This window comes from Ciconia boyciana, chromosome 12 (genome assembly GCF_034638445.1).
Source record: "Ciconia boyciana chromosome 12, ASM3463844v1, whole genome shotgun sequence".
Lineage (NCBI taxonomy): Eukaryota > Metazoa > Chordata > Aves > Ciconiiformes > Ciconiidae > Ciconia > Ciconia boyciana.
The window spans coordinates 20305851-20332088 of record NC_132945.1 but is presented as its reverse complement, the minus strand read 5'-3'; the positions used below and the strand labels follow the sequence as shown (position 1 = coordinate 20332088).

General features: G+C 42.5%; 2 protein-coding genes across 5 annotated transcripts; one reads left to right on the top strand and one right to left on the bottom strand.

Annotated features, from left to right (window-relative positions):
* Window positions 1-3091: 3091 nt before the first annotated feature.
* Window positions 3092-10267, top strand: KCNE5 (potassium voltage-gated channel subfamily E regulatory subunit 5). Of its 2 annotated transcripts, none has more exons than XM_072877277.1 (2): window positions 3092-4055; window positions 10000-10267. In XM_072877277.1, the coding sequence occupies exon 1, from the start codon at window positions 3359-3361 to the stop codon at window positions 3692-3694; it is 336 nt and encodes a 111-aa protein (XP_072733378.1). In that variant the 5' UTR covers window positions 3092-3358; the 3' UTR covers window positions 3695-4055; window positions 10000-10267. The 2 variants fall into 2 exon arrangements, with proteins under 2 accessions (XP_072733378.1, XP_072733377.1); XM_072877276.1 differs by having other exon boundaries at window positions 3092-5315; window positions 5346-10267.
* A 454-nt stretch (window positions 10268-10721) lies between these two features.
* NXT2 (nuclear transport factor 2 like export factor 2) lies at window positions 10722-25945 on the bottom strand. 3 transcript variants are annotated; one of them, XM_072876739.1, is made up of 4 exons: window positions 25927-25945; window positions 16549-16635; window positions 15233-15377; window positions 10722-14328 (listed from the first exon to the last, which is right to left on the bottom strand). In XM_072876739.1, exons 2-4 carry the CDS (start codon window positions 16564-16566, stop codon window positions 14150-14152), a joined length of 342 nt encoding a protein of 113 aa, XP_072732840.1. In that variant the 5' UTR covers window positions 16567-16635; window positions 25927-25945; the 3' UTR covers window positions 10722-14149. The 3 variants fall into 3 exon arrangements, with proteins under 3 accessions (XP_072732840.1, XP_072732841.1, XP_072732839.1); XM_072876740.1 differs by lacking the exon at window positions 25927-25945 and adding an exon at window positions 18751-18921; XM_072876738.1 differs by lacking the exon at window positions 25927-25945 and adding an exon at window positions 19003-19153 and having other exon boundaries at window positions 10723-14328.
* Window positions 25946-26238: the final 293 nt, after the last annotated feature.

Sequence of the window (26238 nt, the reverse complement as noted above, 5' to 3'; positions counted from 1 at the left end):
CCTGGTTAATGACAAACATTAACAAAGATGCCAGACATCTCTGTGTGTTTGTTCCACATGCTTATTTCTGCATCTACCCTCACCTGTCTTCTACTACAGAAGCGTGACCACCACATCTATGCTATCCCCATTATTTCTGAAAATCCAGACCCTGAGCATGAATACCTATCACTCTAAGACATGATCTCGGATCATTAAAACGCTAAAGCAAAAAGATGTCATCTAAGTTTTACTTTGTTAAAACACAGATAAAGAAGTGGTGTGGGAAGTAATTTAGTACTTCTTGATTTGAAACAGCGTTGGACTACTTCTAACAGGTTTCTGTTGAGCCTATTTAAGAATAGAGCTAGCTCAACCACGACTTTGGGTAGGGAGTCCACATATTGTTCCAGCATTTCACAGAAGTCCCAGCCCTGCGAGGCATGGCTGGGGTTTTTATTTGTTTTAAACAAGGCAGTATCTAACCTAAACCTTTCCTGTTGGATGTAGATCAGCTTATCACTTATGGTGCTCCCCTGGGGAGTGAACATGAAGAATGGATCACTGTTCTCTATAGCCACCTGCCCTACTTTACTTTGTCTTTCAAGTCTAAGCAAACCCAACCTCTCCCGATCAGCCTGTTTTTATAAAATTTAATCAGGGTCATTTAACCAGGGCCACTCTGTCCCTATGTTCAAAATACGATACCTGCCCCACCTGTCCTATACAGTTTAGGGTAATTACCTCCCAGAGCCTGTAACTTCACTGCATTCCAGAACATATTTGCCTCTTAGGTAATGAGTGTAACTCTCACCTTGTGACTTTTTTTCCTTATTATTTTTAAAACCTGGATCTCTGCTCTAAACACTTGCAGTAGCATCATAGTGATATTGCTGCGAGGGGTGGAAATGCACAGGTGGTGACAGTGACTTCTTACAGAGCTCTGCAAACAAACGCTACACCACAACCCAAGCCAAAATTTTAACAAGTCAGTCTGACTCAGTTTTAATCTACAAAGAGCCCCACTCTAAGCACTTACTGGCAAGCAGAGTCCTTGCTTTCAGAGGAAAGATGCCAAGAAAATTGTCCACGCCAACAAAAAACATACTGCAGAAAAGCAAATTAAAACCTGGCACCGCATGAATAAAAATCTATCAGACTCTGGTTTTTGGCTCTCTTGAGTTTCTGAATGGACATTCAGCCCTTCTAACTGTAGTAAAAGCTATGATCTATTGTGTTTTCTATTTTATTTGTTGTCTAGCCACCAATACACTTTCAGTAGGTCACCCATAGATAATGAAAAAGCAAGATGCCTGCAACTGAGCCAAAAACTTTGCTTAAGAGACATAATTTTGTAAAAGGACTCGTAAGAGAAAAAACCCCACCCATATGCACAACAGAAACGTCTTACTGACTAGGCAGCAATCTCTCACTCATGCTGGGGGGGGGGGGGGGGGAAGTGGAGATCATACCTATTCTTAAATCAGAGGGTTTCTCAGTTATATTTTGCTGATGGAGAAACAAGAACTAATGAATTGTGACTCTCAGGGGAAAAAAAAAAAAAGAGGAGGGAGAACATATTGTTGCAGAAACATCCCATTTTACAAGTGTTTCTTCTGGAGCAACTTAAAGACTAGAAGAGAAGCGTTATGGAAAACCAGCTACTATTCTTTCAAAACCTAACCCAGCAGGACAGCACTCTTGCCTGATGCTATTTACATAGAAAAGCCCAAGTCAATACCACACCAACTTGCCTTTCCAGCTGCCCTTACAGATGGGCACTCATTCTGGTCTGCTGTTAAAACACATCCTTTTCCCTGAAAGCAATGAGGAAAATGGGACAGAACACAAGGAGCAGCCCTAGCCACCTCCTGGCAACAGACAAAGAAACTGCACAATGTAAGAGTTACTCTAAATGCTGGAGAGATTGTGAACCTGTAACACACACAACTGCCACATTGACCTATAAGCATGATGACAACTGAATTTTAAAAATTACCAGATAAACAACCTGGGAGCAGGGAAAATCTGAGGCCCTCAGAGCATTCATAGGATTTCAAAAAAACCCATAACTATGGGCACAGAGCTGGGGGGGATGGAGGGGGGAATTAAGATAACTTGCCTGTCTGCTGCAGCCTCTGTCCCTCTCCAGCACAGACATACCGGGAACAGCCCAGAAACCAGCCTGCTAACATTCAGCCCTCTCCAGGCCTTTTCTGCTCAAGGAACAGACCCTCTTCAGCTAATACCAATTGTTTTAATGACTCCAATTAATTCTGGGTGTCAGACCACCACAGCTGCTGCTGCTCAAGCTCCTGTGCCCCACCACCTTTCCTTGCAACACTTCCTCGCTTTTCTCTGTCACATGCCACCCAACAGCAAACCTGCTCCGTGAGCCTGCCCGCGCCTTCTGTATTGACCTGCGGCAGTTCTGTCAGCCGGGTGCTGGGTGACAGAGCTCTGCCGGACTGAAGGGCTCGGATGCCCATGGGCTTTGCTACGAAGAGCCCTGCAACAGGACTGGTAAGCTGCCAAAACTCAAATGACTACAACCTGGCTTTATTTTGCTGGACCTGCATTTCCCCAAGCATTTCCTTTCACGAAAGATCTTGCTTCTGTAATTCGGGGAGCCTGTAAGGGGATCTCAGTTTGCACTGTTCTCCGAGTGAAATGGAGATTTTCCTCAGTTCTCTCACGGTTCCCTCCCCGAGGGAGAGGGAGCCTGGCAGGCACCAGCAGGGCTCGGCAGTCTCACCGCCACAGGCCCTGCTCCCAGGGGCACGGGCATGAGGACTGCTCAGCTGTGTTCTACATCACTGCCTTTTTCCAGCTGCACCTCTCAAACAGAATCAGATTATTTTATCCCTTCTAGCGTGGGAGCGTGCATTTGAATGAAATTTGGCACTGTGAGGAAGGGGAATTAGCCTTTTCGAACACCGGGCTCTTTCCTCCCCGTCCGGGAGGTGGCACGACGCAGGCCGGCTTTCACGCAGGCAGCGGTGCGCGCTGGTAAGAGGCAGGCACAGCCCCGAGGCACCGGGCAGTGAGGCTGCGGCTGGCACCTCTCGAGTCGAGGGCCCCCTCCTTGCAGCCCCTGCAGAAGCCGTTTTACCTGACCTCCAGGCACGGTCCCAACTACAGTCCCAAAGCTCTCCCCTGCCGCTACAGAAACAGCCAGCTCATCCGGTCACCTCCCCCGGATGCTCGCTCCAGCGCCCGTCAGCAGCACGGCAGCGCGAAGCCCGGTCTCCCGCCGCTCCATCAGCCGCTCCAGCCGAGCGCCCCCCGCCGCCGCCGCCGCCCCCCGGCAGAGCCGCGCTCCCTGGGGCGGCCCGAGCGCTCCCGCCGCCGGGGCGGAGCGAGGCGGGGCGGGCGCGCCATGAACTGCACCGAGCCGCGGCGGCTGCAGGCGCTGCTCAGCGCGCTGCTGCGGGACCTGCGCCGCGGCGGCAACGCCAGCGCGCCCGCGGCGGCGGCGGCGGCCGGGGCCCGGGCCGGGGCGGGCGGCGACGCCTCGCTGTACATCCTGCTCATCATGATCTTCTACGGCTGCCTGGCCGGGGGGCTCATCCTGGCCTACACCCGCTCGCGGAAGCTGGAGTCCAAGCACGACCCCTACCACCTCTACATCGAGCGCGACTGGGGCCGCGGCGGCGGCGGCCCGGGACAGGCGGCCGAGGAGGGCGGCCCCGCCGAGGGGCAGCGGCTGATGTGAGCGCGGCCCGGGCCGGCCCCCCGGCGCAGCAGGACCGGCGCGGCGGCCCGGCAGACGGCCCGGGGCGGGGAAGCAGGAACCGTCTGTGAGGGGCTCGAGGGCGTCCCTGCCACGGCACCGTCCCTGCCACGGCACCGTCCCTGCCGCCCTCCCGCCTCGGCTGGGCTCGGCGGGGCTGGCCGGAGGAGCCCGCACGGCGAGCGACCGCCCGGCGGAGGCGAGCTGCTGCCGAGGCTGCGTCTCGTTAAACGAGCGCTGGGACGACAAACAGATTGTTGTGGTGCGCTGGCTCCTACAGCGCTCGCGGCCTGTCTCGTTGGATTGGTTTGTGCTGCTTTTCTACAGTAAATACCTGCATTACGTACGTACGGAGACCTCTCTCATCAATCACCTTTAGATCTTACTTCAGCATCTTCTCCTTTCAAATCAGTTTGTATTCCACCTTGTTATCTGACCACAGTGCCGCTACCGCGGGCAGCGTTCCACATAACTAAAAGCAGCTCCATCACTGTTGCATGATGCACCCTTCTGTCACTCCAGAGCGTTGATAGTTACGCCGGGTACAATGGATTGGAAGGGTCGGGTCTCATTCTGTTAAAGCGAGACTGCTTTGCCTTACGTGGAAGCATTTATCAAAACGAAAAGAGCTTAGAAGCTGATGAGGAAGGCATCAGTACCTCACCGTGGTACTGTGGCTTTGCCGATGCACAGTAACTTTTAAAGCCATCAGTAACATCCTTCCACACGCAGACATGTAACTGCAATACCTTTGTACAAGTTAAACCTTATGATTAAGACAACATACAGCTATGTTTTCTACAAAAAAGCCTAGCCAGGCAAAGGTGCTTTCAGATGTTCTAGCCATGTTGATAGTCGATCATTTCTTGCTTTGGGGTGGTTTTTTTTCAGATAAAGATTAATGAACAATTCCAAGGAACAGTACCCTCACTAGGAATGCGGCACTACACAATACAAATTACTATTTGGATTTTATCCAAACTACACTGCACGAAAAAGAAGCTTTGACATTAGCCTCAAAGGAGGAGAAATTTTTATGTTAGATTTCGTATATAACTTAGATGACTAATAGTATATAACTAATCGTATATAACTATTTCATATATAACTAATGACTTCGATTTTGTATATAATGCTTATGCATGTTCTTTCCAACAGCAAAATGGTCTTAAGTCCTTATATTTGGCAACTAGTGCCTCTTGCTCTCTCTATAACTTTGTGGGGAATCATTGTAAACTGGATACCGCAAGTGATGAGTTTAAAAAAAAAAAAAAATCCTTGAGAGGACTGGCAGTTATCAAGTCAACTTTGTCACTGTAGAAAACTACTGCAATAGCCACAGACCAAATTACAAAGTATCATTAGATATCAAACAGTATCTTGTGAATACCTAGACATTTTAATCATTGAAAAGTATAGGGCGGGGAAAAAATTCAAGCTCCAGAAACAATTTCAATGGGAGTATATGCAATAGTACTATATGCCAGCATTGTATCCGTGGATGCATGTGAAATCCTTAGCTCAGCAAAGAAAATGTAGAAGTCGGCATTGTGTGGAAAAAAGGATGTCAGAGAAACCAACAAATGCCAATATTCTTAAAATCGTCTATCAAGTAGTTAGACAACAGTAAAAGTTCTAGTCAGCCACCTCTGTCTGCAAGGATTCAGACAGTATCCCTGGAAAATGCAAGTGCTGACTTCAACCTGGACTTTTTGAAGAGCCATAAGCTATATGTATACACACACACACACACACACGTATATACACACACATGTATATATATTTTAAGCTGCAGAAGCTGACTGTCTAATGAACTTTCACACTAGGATAACTAAAACACTGTATCAATCAGCCTCACTAGAAGATTTTCTGTGAGGATTTCCTTCAGTACAATCAGAATTAAGCTGATTCCTCCCCTGTAAGAAAGAGGGAATCATTATGCATATCCAAAACCTTCTATTTAACCTGTCCCAGTGATTAACTTCTCTTTTTCTGCCTGACCACTGCCCATCAGCAGGGCTCTGGCCTCTAAGAGGCATTATAGACTAACAAACAGCTTCAAAAGTATTTGGGAACTACAGTGCTAACTAACTGCTACCACTCAACTCAGCTCGGTTCGACAAGAATAGGGGAAGGACTGTTACAGTTTTCAGAGTATGAGAGATTTGCACACATTAACGCTTCAATGCACTGGCCACTAGAATGTGTGCTTAACATGTTTTATTTAATATCAGCTGGTTACTAACTGCTTTCCACTGCTTCATCCTACAGACAAATCTGAAAGATGGTTGTGGCTGTCCATCTGAGTCAGTGTCCAACAAATACCACTGATTACATATCTTCATAATCCATCTGTTTCTCTCCCACCCCGAAATGCAAAGTATGTGCAACATACTGTATTTGCGTCCCACCTAAAAAAAGAACGGGCTGCCCTTGTGAAAAAGCTTACCCTCCGTTACACAGTTCACAAATAAGGAAAGCACAAGATCTCCTGCCAAGTAACTAACAAAACATCTAATTCCAATTATCTGCTGTTCTATCTGCACCTTTCAATACCTGAAAGAATCACAAGGTCTCGGTGAACTGTAGTAATTTGTGATTTACATCAGTCCATCTATTCTTATAGTGACAGTTCAACCAGATGTTTAAATAAGACCATCATGCATTAACTGTAGCTTACAATGGAACAAGATATACACCATATATACAGATATGCTTAAATACAATATCCATCTGCAAATACTTAAATATACAAATGCAATTGGCTATATACATGTGTTTATTCACTTCACACATTTCTAATATTCATGGTGTCTCTAACAGATAATTTTTCAGAATTCTGTATAGGGACACTGCCCGGTTGTGTAGGGATGGGGTCAGGAAGGCCAAGGCGCAGCTGGAGCTGAACTTGGCAAGGGACACAATAATAACAAGGGCTTCTACAGGCAGAGAAGGAAGGTCAAAGAAAGCTGAACATGACTGGTAAACTGGCAACAATGGACGAGGAGAAGGCTGAGGTACTCAACAACTTTCTTGCCCAAGTCTTCACTGGCAACCTCTCTTCCCACACCTCTCCAGGGGATGGACCACAAGATGGGGACTGGGGGAGCAAAGTCCCTCCCACTGTAAGAGAAGGTCAGGTTCGTGACCACCTGAGGAACCTGAACATACATAAGTCTATGGGACCTGGCGAGACGCACCCCAGAGTCCTGAGGGAACTGGCTGATGTAGCTGCCAAGCCACTGTCCATGATATTTGAAAAGTCATGGCAGTCAGGTGAAGTCCCTGGTGACTGGAAAAAGGGAAACATTGCACCCATTTTTAAAAAGGGTAGAAGGAGGACCCTGGGAACTACCAACCTGTCAGCCTCACCTCTGGGCCTGGGAAGATCATGGAACAGATCCTCCTAGAAGCTATGCTAAGGCACATGGAGGACAGGGAGGGGATTTGAGACAGCCAGCATGGCTTCACCAAGGGCAAGTCCTGCCTGACCAACCGAGTGGCCTTCTACGATGGAGCGACTACATCAGTGGACAAGGGAAGAGCTATGGCCTTTGACACAGTCCCCCACAACATCCTTATTTCTAAATTGGAGAGGTATCGATTTGATGGGTGGACTGTTCAGAGGATGAGGAATTGGTTGGATGGTCGTATCCAGAGGGTAGTGGTCAGCGGCTCAATGTCCGGATAGAGATCGGTGACAAGTGGTGTCCCTCAGGGGTCCGTACTGGGACCAGTGCTGTTTAATATCTTCATCAATGACATAAGACAATGGGATCGAGTGCACCCTCAGCAAGTTTGCGGATGACACCAAGATGACTGGTGCAGTTGACACGCCTGAGGGACGGGATGCCAATCAGAGGGACCTGGACAAGCTCAAGAAGTGGGCCTGTATGAACCTCATGAGGTTCAACAAGGCCAAGTGCAAGGTCCTGCACCAGGGCCGGGGCAAGCCCTGGTGTCAATACAGGCTGGGGGATGGAGGGATCGAGAGCAGCCCTGCAGAGAAGGACTTGGAGGTACTGGTGGATGAAAAGCTGGACATGAGCCAACAATGTGCGCTCGTAGCCCAGAAAGCCAACCGTATCCTGGGCTGCATCAAAAGAAGTGTGGCCAGCAGGTCGAGAGAGGCGATTCTGCCCCTCTACTCTGCTCTGGTGAGACACCACCTGCAGTTCTGCGTCCAGCTCTGGGGCCCTCAGCACATGAAAGACATGGACCTGTTGGAGCGGGTCCAGAGGAGGCCACAGAAATGATCAGAGGGCCGGAACACCTCTCCTGTGAAGAAAGGCTGAGAGAGTTGGAGTTGTTCAGCCTGGAGAAGAGAAGGCCCTGGGGAAGACCTTATTGTGGCCTTTTGATACTTAAAGGGGGCTTATAAGAAAGATGGGGACAGGCTTTTTAGCAGGGCCTGCTGCCATAGGACAAGGGGTAATGGTTTTAAACTAAAAGAGGGTAGATTCAGGTCAGATATAAGGAAGAAATTTTTTACGATGAGGGCGGTGAAGCACTGGCCCAGGTTCCCCAGAGAGGTGGTCGATGCCCCATCCCTGGAAACATTCAAGGTCAGGTTGGACGGGGCTCTGAGCAACCTGATCTGGTTGGAGATGTCCCTGCTCATTGCAGGGGGGTTGGACTAGATGGCCTTTAAAGGTCCCTTCCAACCCAAACCATTCTATGATTCTATATGAGTAGGCTTCAAAGTATGCATACATACCTCCTGGCTTAGAGAATGCATGGAGTACAAAGGTAAGTGATAATATTCCCAGATTTAGGACAGAGGGACTTATCTGCCTTCCTGCCTATATGAGGTCACAAACCTCAGAATGATCTATGTTATGTTCTAAAGATAGTGCCAATTTATTACTGCCTATATTTACACCTCATTGTAATTTTTGGGTGCAGTAAGTCTGCAAGAAAATAAAAATTGTTTTTATTCCCTTTACCTGTCTCACATCTGACCAATCATCAGGGAATAATAACCAGTGGAAGACCACTACACAAATTGTAATTCCATCTAGAATCATAGAATCATAAACCCCTTTAAACTTTGTATTAAATAAATGTTGTTATTGCTATCAAGATGATGTAGAACCTGTAACTGTAAAGATACAAAATATTTTTCAGTGCACTGTTCTTCTACAGTTTATCTTTTTCCCATAAACACACAATACCATTTTTTGTTATAGTCCACATACTGTTTTAAATTCCGTTAAATCACAAATTATAGAAGAAAGTGTACCATGGGATAGTTATACAGGGGAGTTAGAGTCCTATGGTACTCTAAGTGACAACACAACTATCCACTTGAATGCAGCCTCAGTTTCTTGAACTCTCCAATGAAAGCAACACCCACAGAGTTCAGCTGGAAACAGGAGCTCTATGAAACCAGGTTAGACTGCCCTACCAAGCAGCACTGCCCCAGGACTGGGAGAAATAGAACAAAATTAAGCCTTTCAGAGTAGCAAAACTTCAGTCCATTAGGAATTCAAGCCTCCTAAATCAATTCAGTTACACATAAGAACTCACAATGCCCCTATGGATTGTTCCATCCAGATGAGCCTAAGGATTCAGCACGGATGCACTGGGTTCTGAAGAAAAACGTGCTTTAAACGCTGAGAACCTAGGAACATGCTGTAGCTGACAGAAGGTTACATTGCAGAGCTGGTAATGTTAAGTTCACATTGAGTCCATGCTTACTCTGGTGTGTGTATTCATGCCAACAAAGTACTTGAACAAAAAAGAGGAATTAATATTGTGGCATACAGAGACCTTGATAAAAAAGTATTAAGCCCAGCAGCAACGTTCATTTCTTTTTGTTTATTTTAATAAGTCCACTACACTGTGTACTGGTTGGAAACTTTAAAAGACCATGGAGCTGCAAACCCACTGGGACTGAACTGAAATAGACTGTAAGAAGACAAAAATTAGCCACTGAATTTCAACACACCTTTTTCCATCAATAGTATATTCTATGGCACCTGTATTACTGATGCAGGGCAAAATGGCCATTTAGTCTCCGCAGTCCATTCAATCACTGGACACAAAAGATAACAAGATAGATTTGTTTATATTATTAAACCCAGCCTTCTGAAGGAATAAGCTCAGCTATCAATGACCTACTTCTTCTCAGTTAGGATCAGAAAAGCAAAGCTTGTTTAGAAAGACATAACTATTCTTTTCTTCAGCCCAGGGGGAATATTGAAAGAGCAGTTTCTGGATTCACTTTCAACATACATACAAAAATATCTTCTGTCTTGGCCCTAACTGTGATTTATTTTTCCCAGTGCTCTGAAACCTTTACGCTGCATCAGCCTTGCTCAGGATAATTACAAGAAGTGACTGCTTGCAAAGCCTCCTGAAATCTACACCTTCAAACACAGCAAGAACTTTACAATAGATTTGGCGGTTTCTAGAACAATGTCTGTTTCCACACAAACCTTGAGCCTGCATTAGCATCCTCTTTTCATTGCCAGCAACTAAAAGCTGCTATATACACTGTGTAAGTGTTCATTAGTAATTTGATGTTTTAAACAGCAAAATGAAGTGAATAAATCACCAGAGCTATCACATGAATGGTTCCTTATTTGAGCATTTCATTTCTTCTTAGCAGAGAAACAGCAGAGGCACAACAATATGGTCTCAGTGAAAATATTTACAATCCAAGGATCTGGCACAAGTTTTGTTTGACTTCATCCAGGTATCTGTTGGACAGCAGTCTAAACTTCAGTAAATTTTAGAGGGAAACATCAATTTGAGAGTTACTCTAGCCAGTTCAACACTGTTTACTGCTTGACAGTGCTCTCAGTGAGGCATTTGCTACAGGGTTATTATTCCAGACACTTTTTTTTTTACCGCAGCACTGACACAGAGCTCACAGCCAGCCTGTTCTGCAGTGCCGCAGCACCAACAATCAGAACGCGTAACTCATACCTAGAACACAAGCAGTAAAGATAAAGAAGCCACAAATTATTTCTTGCAATTTTAATATCATAAGAACAAACTATGAAAACTTCTAATAATTTAAAAAAAAAAAAAAAAAGGCAGAACATCAGGTAGGTTTTTGTTTGGTTTTTTTGGTTGTTTTTTTTTTTTTAATTAATCTTACAAGAGGTCTTGAACAATTTCAAAAACTTACAAAATGTATTCAAGCGTGGAAAGTTACTTTACTGATAAAACAGCATTTCCTTATAATGTGCTTTTCTTCAATCAGGATAAGGCAGTGTATGCACATAAAAACCATCACAACAAATCACTCATACCATCAGAACAAATCACTTTTCTCCATTGCAAGAAACAGCACAAGTATTTTAAGTCAATTTAACTGTAGTATGCCAAAAGAACAAAGCAACATAAAAACAATGACTGATAAAGATAATACAGGGAATATACACAAAAGAGAAGATCTATCAAGTCTTCAGTAGCCACAATTTAGTATGTGGAAGTGCTTAGTTCTTCAGCTGGCTTTGTTTCACTGACCGGTTGTACATGAGTAACTTGGTATCGAACAGCAAAAAATTGTAGTATTAGCTCCTGTTTATAGTTTAGAGCATAAACACGTTCACTTTATAGATGCTGTTGTACATTTTGGATATTACAGCAGAGTCAGTGATGGGGAATACTAAACCAGCCGGATGGTTTTGTACTGAACAGGATAAAAAGCATTTGTATGTTCTCTTCTGCTCATTTCAGCACAGAAGTTTTAACAAGCAGCACAGAGTTGCAGCATCCTTAACTTCTCCAGCTAGTATGGAAGAGATTTTTTTGTTTGTGCCGTTACTCAGTTGCAAAATCATTGATTTAATCTAATAGCTACATTATCACTTAGTATGCTCCATGAAAATATTCTGTAAAACAGCATTTTCAGTTATAAAGAGCAACAACTAATCATGGTAGTACTGAATCACCCTAAGTGATCCTCACTGAAGATGATGGAAATAGGCAGTACATAACTGGCACTTCTCTCTAGGCTGAAGCAATTACGTTCTAATAAATTTCTCTCCAAAAACCCTGTCTGCATACCAAGTCCAATTCCAACTACACATCTTACTAAGTAAGAGTTTAAACTGGGTTTGTCCATCTAGGCCAGTTAGTAAGCTTCCTAAGTAGTGTTCCAGGTTGTGGTGGCTTTTTTTGTTTGGTTGTTTGTTTTTTTTTTTAATATGAATTGCAGAAGTCAGACTTAAAAGCAGCCTGCATTTGAATAGCATGAAAATAATTGAGAAGAACAACATGTGACTGAAACATTACCTCATATATTCTAAATCTCCCATTCTGCCTAGAAAAAGCTTAAAAACTACTATACAAATTAAAACTGGAACAAAAATATCCAGTAAGTATTTGTTCCCAGGACAAGCTTATCAGGTACAGATTTAAGTGTGTGTTCTGGTGACTGCCTTTAAAGTTCAGCAAGCAAATGCTACAGTTGCACCCATCACTACATTTCAAAAGTCAAAACCTGTTCTGCGTATGCAAAAGAGATCTGTAACACTGCTTAAATAATCAATAGCAAATTAAAAAAAACAAGAAAAGCACACCACAGCAGTGTCACAATTCAACAATGCTGTGTCAGTAACAGGCACACTTAGGGTTGTTTTCTTTTCAAACTTGTAGAAGAAATACAAATATATGAACCTCGCATATTCTGTGAAGAACAAACAGTAATTAAATAGAGGGATCCTTTCTTCACTACATACAGAAATAACAATGTATTTACAGTATTTACAGTTTTCAAAAATTCTGGACTTCTTGCATTGTTTTGCAGGAATTCATATTCTTCAGGCTGAAAAATAGTTACACAATAGTTCAGAACATAAACAGCTTCTGAATAGAGACAGGTTACTAATTCTAACTTACTGATGTAAAAACTAGAGTGCCTTAAAAGGAAAGAAAACCACCCATTTCACCTAAACATCCCATTATTTGTGGGATTATATCACACACTACAGATGTTTTACACAAGTTAGATATTGCTCATTTTCAGTTTCCCTGATTTAAGTCATAAAAACAAGTGAGCTGCAGTCATAACTGCTTTTGTATTCAGGTTGCTGCTGTCATTGCAACAGGTATTAAGATCAGAGTTACAAGTTCCCCTCATGTGTTTTCAGTTACAAGTGTGTAATCACACATATATAGCTAAATTTTGATTTTGTTTTTTTACTCAGCTTAAAATAGAAATGTACCGGTTCGAAACAAATCTGCTGATACTTAGATTTACTCTTAAGTTCCCAAGTTAAGATGGACAGTCTTAACCTGTAGTCTTGAAAACTACTTTAAAGCAGCTGAAATTGCTGCTTTAAAAGCAGCTTTTAAATTGCAAATTTAAAGCAAAACACCCCCCCCAAATCAATAATTAAAGGTAATATTTAAAAAGAACATGAAAACTACAGTAAAAACGTGCATGAGAGGAAGATGGTATTTGTGTTCAGAGCTGTTCTTCTAAGTTGAAAATAATCAAAGCACCTGTTCCAAATAACAGTACTGAAGAGAAAAATTGAAGGCTTCACAGTAATACATGCTATCAGTGCCACCTTTTTACTACAATGTTTCCTGAAGACAGCAGGGATTCAAAACTTGCAGACTGAATATGGGAAAAATAGTCCAAACTTCCTAGCAACAGAATTAACAGTTAAAGCAAACAGAAGCGATTAACTGACCTATGTCTTACACTGTAAGACTTCAAACTGATTATTTTTCTTTTGAAGTCTTTCACATGCGTGTGACAAGAGCTGTGGGCATAGGAGCTCTGAATCATTCAGCATGTCCTACAAACGAATCAATGTAAATTAACGACAACCAAAGTCTGAGAAGCTTAAGCCAAAAGGAAACCTGGTGAGATTATTTAGTCCTTTCATATCACAGAAGGTAACATGACCTTTCCAATGGATTATTTGAGAGATTACACACTCAGGAGCTATATTTGCTACTTTCACAAACAGCGGAAATCATTGTCAATCCTTCCTAGCCTCTTACAACCAAGAGTAGGTAGCTTTGAGAATTCTATCTATATGCCACAAGCATCTTCTTCAAAAGAGGGAAGATGCTACTGTAAAAACAGATCTTTTCAAGTTGAAAAAAATTACACATTTGGTCAGAATTGTACATTAAGAGTTCAAATAGCAGAGTTTCAGCATTACATACAAGAAGTCTGGAAGTGGCAGCAGAGCTGGACGTAAGGCATTTTAGGAATGATTCCAACACAGCTCACTGCCTTCAGCATTTTATTAGGTTCAACTAAGATGAGCAACCTCTCACATTTTAAGATTGTTTACTACTAAACCCATGGTCACTGGGATCAACCCCGAAACACCTGTAGACCTTCCATAATGACAGATGCAACACGAAGAGCGAGCATTTCCCACGCGTGGAGAACGGCTGTCTGTACAGCTCACTTCAACATGTCGAATGAGAGAGGTCACTTCCCGTAGCCAGTCCTCACTAACTGGCCCAGTCCTGAAAGCGGAAACAGTCACTGGCGATCTTCCACACTGTGTTGGTAGGTGTGGCTTGTGCTGTCAGCAAGAAGTTCTGATTGAAGTAGCGCTGCTTGTCGCCATCAAATTTTACTGTCCCACTTGTCACGACGAGGACTGTTGTCTGGCCTTGAGTAGCTTGCTCTTCACGAGGAGAAAAAGTATAAAGAAAACAACTCCAACAAAGACTAACAGGTAAAGAAGTAGGAAATGTACATAGAAGTTTCATTCAATTCTGGTTATACTAGTTATAGGCTAACAATTGGTTACACATTCATGAAAAGTACAGTTTTGTTGCATCATTTCTATACAGACAATGGTGTATTCGCTTGCCAACACTGCTTTTTAATGGCTTTTCTATTTTCATCTCATGTCGTTCATTTTAGAGCACTAACACCAGAGTTTTTGCTTAGAATAAGCTCTCATTATTTGAGATATACATATATATGTTCCTATTTAGCAAGTTGCATACACTTTTTTCCCCACTATTAGAGATTATATCTTTTTCACAGCACAGCAAAGCAAGCATGCTTGACCACAGGCTTTTGCCTTACTTATATTCCCAAAGTATCCATTAGAAGTAATTAATTAACTTCAGTGATGTAAGCCTTTCTTTAGCAGTTGTTAATCAGAAATCTAAAGAACTTAACATCCATTCTAGATGTAAAGAAATCAAAGTACATACAGGTGAATGACTTGTTCCACATTACACTGCAGGTCAGTATCGGAGGCTACAGTAGAGGTCTCTTGACTCTTAGGCATTGTCAAGGACAACATAACCTGATAAGCCAGACTTTCTCAATACATGAAAATACATCACATCTGAATATGATCTTAACAAAAGTCCTTAAAATATTTTCCCAGACATGATGGAGTTGCTGCATCTCTTGATTTGTTCTTTATTTATGCACAACTTGACATTTCAACCCTCAGTATTTTCTCTAAGCTTGTTCCAAAAGAAATATTGAGCACTATTAGAATTGCAGTTCACTTTCAACAGTTATAAAAAGACTGAAAAATAAGTAAGTAAATTGTAATAGAACCTTACCGTGAACGGGCTGGCAGTCCAACACATTAACCTGGAATTCACTAGATGGCAACATTTCAAAAAATTTATTCAGTTCTTCTTGCCCGGACACCGCATTACCGTTCCAAACTAACGTCGCTTTGTCCAAATAAAGTCTTGTTAAAGCCTGAGTGATCATGAAAATACACTGTAAACACATACAATGGACAACATACAAAACAATAGTCCTTGCATCCTTATGTTGTGAATTATTGATTTCTTCTGTTACTTTGATAGATAAAATGCCCTCCTGAAATATTAGCGCCTTTTAACAATTGGTGCTCCTGACCAAGAATTAAAACTAACTGAAATATATTCTGCTTTATATGTTGCATAGTGACTCATATGCCTTCAAATTTAAATACTGATAAGATTCCTTTAGCAAAGCTATTGATAGAACTGAACTAGTTGCTAACAAAAGGATAATGCTACCTTTCCAGAATTAGTTTATCGCTAATTTTTTTTTTTTTTTGGGTGGGGGGGGGGCAGGTGGGGGTGTGTGCACGCAACACAGGTTATGTCAGGAAACTATAATTTCAGGTAAAAAAAATAAAAAAGTAAGCAAGACCAGGAACAGTAGAAACTTAAAAAGGACAGTTATCTGCAGCAGCAGACCAGAACTCCCCAAATGTTTCATAAGCTGTCACAGTTGAGTAACTGCCTACCTCTCCTTCAAGCTGTTGATACGTCTCTGCCTAACCTACTTATGCACAAAGCGACTACGAAGTAACATGCAACTGCTGGTATTTTCACATAATCTAAAAGTTATTATATTACAATTATAATACATTTAAAATTCCAAAGACCAGTCTCCACAGCTCTCTTTTGGTGCAAATATCTGTTACATGATACCACATCAATGTGGCCCAGGAAGACTTCCAGAGCTAGACATAGCTGTTTCCACTTTATCCTCAGGCACCCCTGAAGACTCCCAGAAACAGAAGTGATAACTGCTAACGAAAGAAGTTTGGCAAAAAATAAGCTAAGTCCTGACCTCAGAGACAAATAAAGCAAATTTTATCTGCCTGTATTGACCAAATCCTGTACCTGTAAAACATAGCTGGACACAAACTGAACTATTATTGCGAAGAAGTCTAAGGCACTTTCTAAACGGGCCCCTTTTACAACAGTGCTGCACAGTAACATAAAGAATCCTCTACAGGGCAGCCTAAGAGAAACAGAGGTCTCAACCTGGCCAATGCAATACATGGCCAGGTGCTTTCAAGCGTAATGTTAGTTAGAAAAGCAAGCAAAAAATGCCCAAGACAGTTCTAACTATTGTCAAAATATCTACATACCCTTCTTCTTTTATCCATTGTCTCATAATAAATGTTGACAAATTCATCTGCAGCTCTACAAGCTTGATCCACGTAGGTTTTGAAATCCTGGAGAAGAAATCATACCAAATTACTTAAGTTCGGCAATTTTATGCAACCTAGTCACCTATGCAATTTCTCCAGCAAGTCACTTTGGTTGGTCTTTTCCATCCTCAGTGAAAGATGATGTCAAATAATGTTGAAATTGATTCCAAACTCCCTTCCTACTTGCAGGAGATACCAGCTTTTAGCAAGGTGACAGTTTTAGGATTCATTTTGAATGCTAATATATTTATTGTATTTAAATTGTAAATATTTACATTGAAAAGTGGGCTACAGCTGGCTGCAAGTGGTGTGAACATGCAAGTATTCAGTGAAAATATTTGTTGCTGTGATGGCTGTTGTGAAATAAAGTTAAAAAACAAGATTTATTAAACGTATTTCTGAAAATTAGCAAGAACCCCATCACACTGCCACCAGAGTCTAATTTTTTAAAACACCTTTATATATGCCTATATAAAATGTAATTATCTATATAGCCAATTATATATATTTGAAAATGAGAGGGGGGGAGGGGGGAGAGGGGGGTAGACAGAACACATGCACATGCTGGATGTATCCCAGTATCAATCACTCCAGTGCTATATCCACAGGTAAAAACCAAACACTTCTCCTCACATCGCATTTTCATTACATCTCTCTACCTCTATTCATCCAAAGGTAACAGCCTTTGCTGTCACATCACTGCACTGTGAGCTCATCCGGTTATTTGTTTGGTTTGTTTAGCTGTTTGGCCCTTGATCTCTTACAGACCCTGAACTGTGACATCCTGGAAAGCAGGCGTTCTGAATTTCCTGTCCATACATCTATAAAACTGCATTTGGTTCTGTTATGATATTTTGTTTAAAATACTATCATTTCTCATTATTCTATTTCAGCTTGATATTATCAATATTTGCAACTCAATCAGTACTTCACAATTTAACTACTTACATTTTCTTGGCAGTCTTTAATGAATCTACACCAGAACTGCCATGAATTCTGCTAGTATTACCACAAGAAACACTTCTATTCAGAGAAACCTCCATACTGCACAATACTTACCGGCCTATCAAATAATCCCTGCCTACTCCACAAAACCAAATACTCTCATGTTACTCCTACTATTCTTTTGATCTCTCTCTGTAAGGACACGAGTCTGCTCTTCATCTTCCTATCTTCTCCAGCAATTTCTGAACCCACAGGCCGATTCCAAACAAATATGACAAAGTAGTCTTAAAGACGCTGTATCCCAGCAAGTGCCAAGAGAAACTCTCTCGCACTGGGAGACAAAGAGTATTAGACCTCTCTCTAAGGGAACAGTGATTATAACTCAGCCTGTTACGTTACTTAGAGTAGATGGCTGTTACCTCTCAATCAGCACACGCTTGCACACGTACACTTTCTAACCAGCAGCCAAACATAACGCCATTTAGCTGCCAAACAGACAGAACGGGTGTGAGGGAGAGTGTTAGAGAAACACCAGGAGACTGGAATGAGCTGTTAGGGTACCTGTCAATGGAAGGAATAAGTCAAATGGAAAATGAGCTTTGTTAGTTTTGATACTCCAGACCAGTTCTTTGTAACCATAGCATGGAATAAGTTTTTAAATTCTGAGAACAATTTAGACTAGAAGAAGCTTCTGGAGGGCATCTGATCCAAATTCCTGCTCAAAGCAGAGCCAACTTCAAAGCTTGATCTAAGTTCAAAGCTAGACCTGACTGCTCAGGGCCCCATCTCCAGTCATACTTTGAACGTCTCTGAGGATAGAGATTTCACAGTTCTTTTGGGTTCCTGTTCCAATGTCTAACCACCTCACTCGGGAACCTTTCCTCCTACTATTCAACAGGAAAGCCATAATTAAAAAAAACAACCAACCAAAAAAAAAAACCCCTTGAAGACTCTGACGACAATTCCAAGAAGTCAGCCAATCTACGTGGCCTCTGCAGATGGCCTCTGCAAAACACGGTGGTCCATCACACACCACTGCCTGGCCCTAGGCCTCTGTGGAAGGATGCCTCTGTACGAGGTGGCACGGCGGGGGGCAGGAGCCCGCCGAAGACAGACGGAAGCCAGCTCTGCCCCGCCAGCGGCCAGGGCCGAGGGACCAGAAGGGGCCCTGCACTCAGGCGCTTCCCTCCCTACCTGCTCCCATCCGCCACCGGGACCAGGACACGTCCTGCCCCCCCGGCGGCCCTCCCCGCGGTTTCAGGCTCGTCCTCTGAAACGCAGCAGCCCTCGTCCGCCAACCCGCGCTTCCCTCCACGCCGCGTCTCGGCGAGGCCGCGCTTCCCCGCGGGCGGCTCCGCTCCGCTCCGCGCCCCGCAGCCTCCGAGCCGCGGCCCCACCCGAAGCTCTCGCCGCCCCACCCCGCCGGGATGGCGGGCGCGGACTCACCACAGAGGCGGCCATGCGGAGGCCAGGCGCGCGCGGGCGGCGGGGCAGGCGGCGGGAGGGCGCCGGATGTGCGCCGCGCTCGGGCCCGCCGCTTCCGGCCGCGCGCGTCGCGCGGCCAAAAGCCTTCCGCCGCGCCGCGCCGCCCGCTGCGGGGAGGTCCGCCGGGGGTAGCCGCGGGGGGAAACGAGCCTCAGCAAACGTTTTAATTCAGGTCAGGGTTGCAAGCAAAGCCATTTTAGTTGCCGGAGTTTACTGGCTGAGAACGAGCAGCGCCTGGGCAAGGAGAGAGAAACCGACGCTGCGGCTTTATGCTGTTTGTAAAGCGCAGGGGGCAATCGGCCGGTTATGGCCCAGCCGCCCGTAGGACGGTGGGGTGGCGGTGGCCGTGGTCGCTGCCGTCTGCTGGGAACAGCCTGCAGAGAAGGACAGGAGAATGGCTGTCTTCCTCCTGCTTCTAAAACAGCAGTCGCTTGGGCGTTGTGAAGGCCTGGCAGTAGCTCAAGCACCGAACGGCCTGGAGCACGACAGGACTTGAATGGCTGTATTGCGGCACTCGGAATTGACGTGGTGATCTTCTTGCTTCGTGTAATACTGTAATACCGGTGTCGTGAAGCAGCGTTGGCCTTGTCTGGGGAGAAGTGCAAGGACATCAGGTGGCCTCTCTGCAGTGCCTTCCAGCTATATGAAGTAATTAATATTTTTATGAATAAAACCCCGTGAGTTTGGGTACTTCAACATCTTCCAGAGTCGTGAAAATGTTCAAGAAGTCTTACGTGCTGTGCTACAAGTGGTGAATGGTATTTAATTAAAATATGTTAATTTGTGAATGCAAACAAGGATAAAGATGCCTTACATACCCTGGCCAGTAACTGGTGTGGAAAATGGCACACGTTAGTTGCTCACTTGATAGCCCAAGCACAACTTGCTGTCACAGAGAACGTGGTCGTAGGTGGCATACGCTGCGTCTGGAAGACCATGGATGTAAAAATAGGTCAGTGCATAAGCACTGTGCCCCCGATTTTACATACATTTTAGATCTCTCTGTGTTTTTCCTACATGCACCTTTTCTCCCCGTGGCTGCCGTCACTCACGGCAGAGACCTCCCGAGGTCCCCGGCTGCTGTGCCGGCAGGGCTGGACGCACCCAGGCCTGCGCTCCCACCGCAGGGAGGGAGCCGGGCAAGTGAATGAAGGAAACCTGCGCTGTTTTCCTGGAACAAGCTGAGTCATCAGGCTGGCTAGTTAAATCTTCATCATGTGGTGAATAATAGGAAAAGACCTGAGGAGACTCAAGAGGTCTACAATTAATTACTAAAGGTGATGTGGAGCTGACTGGGAAGAAATCATACACTGAAGGTGATGAACACTCTGGGAATGGAAAGGTGCATCTGTGACAGGGCTGCTGGGAGAGGACTGAGTTTGGGTCAGGGCATCTGAGGCTGTGCCATTTAGTATATTGGATCACATCCAGTGGCGTCAGCTGTATACTAATTTGTCATCGCTGTGTAGGAGTTGTATCACTATGAAACAGCATATCCTGCTGAATTAACAACTGCTCGAAGATTGCCTAATACAAAGGTTCAGACATCCTCCCCTTTGAAATCTCAAGTGTCACTGCATCACCGTATTAGCTATTTGCCTCAAATGAATAAAAGTACTTCATAAAACCTCTGTCATACAAAGAAGAGCAATAATCAATTTCCAAATAAAAAAGCAAGGCACTGAAATTATTTATGATTTGTTCAAGGTCACAAAGGGAGACAACTGCAGAACTGAAAACTGCAATTCTAATCTTTTACCTTCGTCTTTACTCCACTCTGAGATAGATCAGTGTAAAATTAAAAAAGAATCACTCCCATCTGATATGTCCATTATCTACTTCATGTTTATTTTCATCATATTGATGACAATGTGTCTAAAAAGGTAGCATCATGTTCCTTGTCTATAAATTGGATTTGTAGGAAAGGACGGCTGTAAATCCTGGTGGACCAAAGGAATTACATTGGTGTCATCACAGAGACTGTGAACAACCTGGACAAAACAATAGAAATAAGTATCTGTAAAAGCATTACCTCTTCCTTTACTCACATGCACCTGTGAAACCTGGAAGAGTAACAGGCTTAGCACAAGCCTTGGTGCTGGCAGATTGTGCAAAGTTCTTTATATCTTTCAAACACATTAAAATAGGGAAATGAGGAAAAAATTTTTTCAACTTTCATTTATCAATGGCTGCTCCAACAAAAGAAATAACGTATAGAGAACAAATTCAGAAATAGTAGAAACTGAAGTAGCTAATTGGTTCACAAGCCTTCCTTCTGTTAGGTCAGGATTTTTCTCTACAGATTATACTTTTGTCATTCAGAAATACTTGACACAGTGGGATCATTGTAGTTTCTTTGGCAACAGTTAATCAGAAGAACGCTTCTCCAGCAGGATTCAGTAGAGACTCTCAACTGGAAATTAGGAAGGTAGATAATTTGAAGGTTCTCTATGCCTATTGTCTGCCTGCCTTAGCACCAGTCATTATTCAGTGAAGTAACGTGTTAAATGGAAGGGGAATTGAAAACATGGGTGTGAAATTCATTCTCAGCTACTTCTGAAGATGACACAAAATTCTGGATATCATTTTAGAGTAATAACTTCTTGTTGGGATCAGCTAATCGGGGGAAACAACAAGAAAAATTCTTCCTTAACACCAAGCAGCATGGAAGACCTAGTTCAAACTATTACTGTGAAAGAGGCACTCAGTGGCTCACAACAGTGGCCAAAATGTATTCAGGTCTAAACTTCTTGGAAAAACAGAGATAATAAAAGAAAACCACCACCCCAGTATTTGATTAAAAAATAAGAGCAGCAGGAAACATAAAATATTTGCAGGTGGTGTGGAAACTGCTTAAAGACATTAGAAATACGGGATACTCAGAACAAATGCATAGCACTTAGCAGACATGCTTTACAAAAGACCAAAAAAGTCCAGAATGCTTAATAACAGGCCAGTGTAGAGAATTAGAAGTACAGAGACATCCTCCAAAAAAGGAAGTTGTTTCCAAATGGAGGAAAAAAAACCCATAAAGTTTGGCTAGTAAGATTTAAAAAGGAAGTAAGGCAAACCAAAAATAGTTCTGAGAAATATTTTACTAAGGCAGAAACACTCTGAATGAAATCCTTTTTCAAACACATCAAAAGCAAGAACTCTTGCCAGAAAATCTGTAAGGCCAACAAGAGATCAGTGTGCACCAAAAGAAGAGAAGGCTGTAGTAGAAAGCTAAACAAGCTCTTCATGTCTTTGATCACATGAAAGAGTTTCTAAATTATCTTATATTAGATCCTTTCTTAAAAGGCAATGAAATGGAAGATCTGTCATAAAGTGGAATGTCAGTACAAAAGGTGTTAGAACAAATCCATAAAACAAACGGTGACAAGTTATATGCCCGGTTATGTGCTCCTAAAAGACATATTAACCATGGTATGTAATCTATAATTTACAATAGGATCTGTCCTGAAGGGATGGAAGGTGGCAAATTTGAGGCCAACCTTCTAAAAAAGCTCCAAGATGGACCTGTAAATCTGATGTCCGTCCTATGCAAATTGGTAGAAATTATACTAAAGAACAGAACTGGCAGGTTCTTGGATAAACACGACACATTTGGGTAGACTCAACATAGTTCTTTAAGGAGAAGTTATTCTTCACAAATTCATTAGTTCTTCAAAAGAGACAAGAATCGTGGAGGTAAAGAGCCTTGCTAGTGAACAATTCTTCTTCCACTAAGTGATTTCCTTAAAATTTCAGATTTTGCTAATCCATGATTCTAGACTTCTCATACTTGGAAGCAGTTAAGTAGTTTTTATATGAAACCATTTATTTAAATGTACAACTCCAAGTACCATTCCAAATAACATTCATGGAATCATGAGACTCTCTGCTTACCTTTTCTCACTTCTTTACCCAACCCAGCTACTAGGAATCTTTGTAACATTTTGCTGGCATTTTTGCTGATCGAGCAAAATTAGACTTCCAGAACACTAACCTAAATCTGACTCCCTGAAAATACATTTTCTTTACTTAGAAAGTATAATTTGCAGAGGAAAGAAAGGAGTCCATCTGAAACACATCAAAGATTTTCTGCAAGACTCCTCCTTCAGTTGCTTTCCCTTGAGCAAGCCTCTAATTTGGGCGTTTAAGTCTTAAGAGTAGTATGAGCAGACAGAATTTCCACTTTGTGTTGAACAAATTATAGCCATAGTGTATATTGTCCAAATATTCCCTAAATATGCATTTGGATTTAGTTCAAGTAACAACCAAGTGCAACTCATAATTCCTCTTCAAAAGCCCAGATATTCCTAACAGTTTCTCAGCCTTTATCTCCAATACCTCAAGCCAACTTATCCATGCTCCCCAGCCCTTTATATTCCAGAAGGAACATGTAAGATAGAAATGCCAGAATGACTCAGCAGCAATGACACTGAACATGCAAAGTTCAAGCAGTTTACATCAAGATGACGCATCAAAATACCTTTACTTCTGGAGATGGTTCCTAGAATATGCAGCTCTACTACACCCACTTACCATATGGAGGAGAAATTTTGAGTTAGTTTAGATCTTACAGAACAAATCAGAGGCAAAAAGTAGCTGTGTTGAAATAGCTGGGATCAGCTATTACACCTGTGAGATGAACTTAGATACATGGGGTATTTTTTATTCTATAATCAATAATGCTAACCTTTAAAATTATTAGTTGCTGGAAATCTTCCCAGCTAGCCCATACTAAGAACAATGAATCAAAATTATAAGCACAATTAAATGGCATATAGGATGACGTATCTCTGTATCTGTATGGAGATAGGAAGTAACTCTTAGAAGTGACTGCTTTATAACTTCAGTCAAATTTACTCAAAATATCGTAACTAATGATAAGTAAAAATGTATTAAGCTTTCAGAAATGCATTCAGCCATCTGGATTATGCCAGATTTTATTTTTTTTTCATCAGTTGATCAATTAAAATCAATTAAAATTGATAGCAAAGCGCTGGATAATTTCAGAATCACTGACAAAATGCATAGATTTTTATTGTGAATTATTTTGATACTGGGCAAATAATGACCACAGAATGAAAGTAGAATTCAACCTCCAACAAGATGAAAAGAGTTCACATTTTTCCCCTAGAATCCTCACATGACAATTATGTACACTTGCATTAGTATCTATGCAAAAATGAAGCCAGACTGCATATTGCTAGGCCACTTTTTAAACTGACCTTGTACTGTGTCACAGAAAACTGTGATATTTCTGTAATGACTTCAGTAACAGACTAAAATGAGGTCTGTAGGTCCTGATTACCCTTGATAAAATGCATAGTCCTTAGTTTTGCAAATGATTTTGCTGGACTTAGATTAATGCATTTGTAATTTTCAAGGGTTTATAATTTATTCCCCTTTAAGGTTACATAATTGACACTGACAGATTTCAAATAGAATCTCCTCTATTAAAAGAACCCAACAAATGACTATGCTTTTTAATTTATTGATTCAGAATATATGTAACATTACTGAAACCATAACACGCTCAAACTCTGCAGGTTCAAGATCGCACTGCAATATTGTACATAACGCTGAAGGACAAGTCCAGGAGGCAGCAGAAGGCAAGGTTCTTGCAAACTTTAGTAGCCACTCTACTGAATAGAGACCAAAGAAATGATCCATGGCCTATGTCAGTGATTAAAATTGAACTGGTAGGTTCACTCTCTTATTATTAGGTTTATCAGTCTTCACTGATCGTGTGCCACATACAGCATCCTTGTTAACAATGTCCAATTAACAGTTCAAAGATTTAGCAGGTACAGTGACGTGTACCAGAAGAATTCCCTCAAGGTCAGTGATTCACACAACGCTTCAGCTTTCAAACTGGTAAAGCAGTATCTTTAAAGGCTCTCATGCAGTCATACACGTCATATACGCTATTCTCTAAGACCATGAATCTTTTTGAATAGTGAATGGTTCTTGTGAAACACAGTATTCTCAACTTTTGTGAAGTTACCAAAATGTGTGGTAATGTTACCCAGATGTATAGAAGTTTAAGGAACCGTCTCCTAAAACAAGGGAAGCAAGCAACTGACACTTGCCAAATCCAGACAGGTTCTGATTAATGCGATGCCTATGAAGCTGGATCATGACTCAGTGTTTGAGGGTTTTGCCTGAGCAGGGCTGAATGAGAGCTCAGAGATTTGATGTGTTGATTTTCATGGGAACTGGGAGTAGGTCTCAGGTGCTCAGCACATTCACACTTTGACCTATATGCTGGATACAAAAATAGTGCTAAAGCTGGAGTTTGGATTTATTAAACTACAGTGGACTTAAGAAGGCCTGGTTTGGCCAGTTTATTCTCAACACAAAAGGCTCTGGATAGACCCAGGCAGAACCTGTGTTTGTTACAATCCCATGGGGCCTCTGGACTATGCACCACTCCACCTCAAATTTCTGTCATACCAGAACTGGAGGAATGTAATGACTCTTATCCTGATAAATACCCCTCTTGTATTTTAAAGAAAACCAGGACTTGCTATATATTGAAGTGATAACTGTTCCGCTGACCCACTGGGATATGGTGAGATCAAGTACAAATAACTGTTCTATTTTAATCCATGTCAAAGCACTCCCAGGTGGGGACAAATTTTCAGACCAGGTCAGTTCAAAGCGTCACCGCAGTTGCTAGTTAAAGAAATTTTAAAATCCTACCCATTTCATTAGGTAATGAAACCGTATTTGAGCTCTTACGAAAATCTGGCCATATGTAAATAAAACCTAGGTAAACGTATTTGTGTTACGGTGGACTCCACAATAGTTAAATGTAGCAAGCTGATAGCTGAAGTGCGTATATGTGCACACAGACATATTTATATACTAGAGGGAGGGAGCCTATAGTCTCACCTTTAAGGCTTGTATGGTAGTTCTGTTTGCACTTGTCCTTTTATCTCAAGATTTTAGACTGAAATTTCAGTCATGGCTTCAGCAGTATATTGTATCACTTAGCAGTGTAGTATCAGCTCCCAGCTGTGTCCTGTATAAACAAACCAAAAATGTTGCAAGTAGCTATTAAGATATCTGAAGTATGAAATACCTATACAGTGCCTTGCATCATACACATCAGCTGAGAAGGATCTTACAAGCATCACTTGCAGCACATGACCATGGTTTTCTTTAACTTGTGTGCAGCCAGCACACTCCATAATCTTTTCTCAT

Bases quoted from the DNA above. Each gene is read 5' to 3' on its own strand.
- KCNE5 (XM_072877277.1), top strand. From the start codon at position 3,359: ATGAACTGCACCGAGCCGCGGCGGCTGCAGGCGCTGCTCAGCGCGCTG.
- NXT2 (XM_072876738.1), bottom strand. The intron at 15,378-16,548 runs GTATGTAGATAT...ATGATCACTCAG, and splicing joins CAATGGATAAAAGAAGAAGG to GCTTTAACAAGACTTTATTT. The intron at 14,329-15,232 runs GTAAGGTTCTAT...CTCCTCGTGAAG, and splicing joins GGACTGCCAGCCCGTTCACG to AGCAAGCTACTCAAGGCCAG.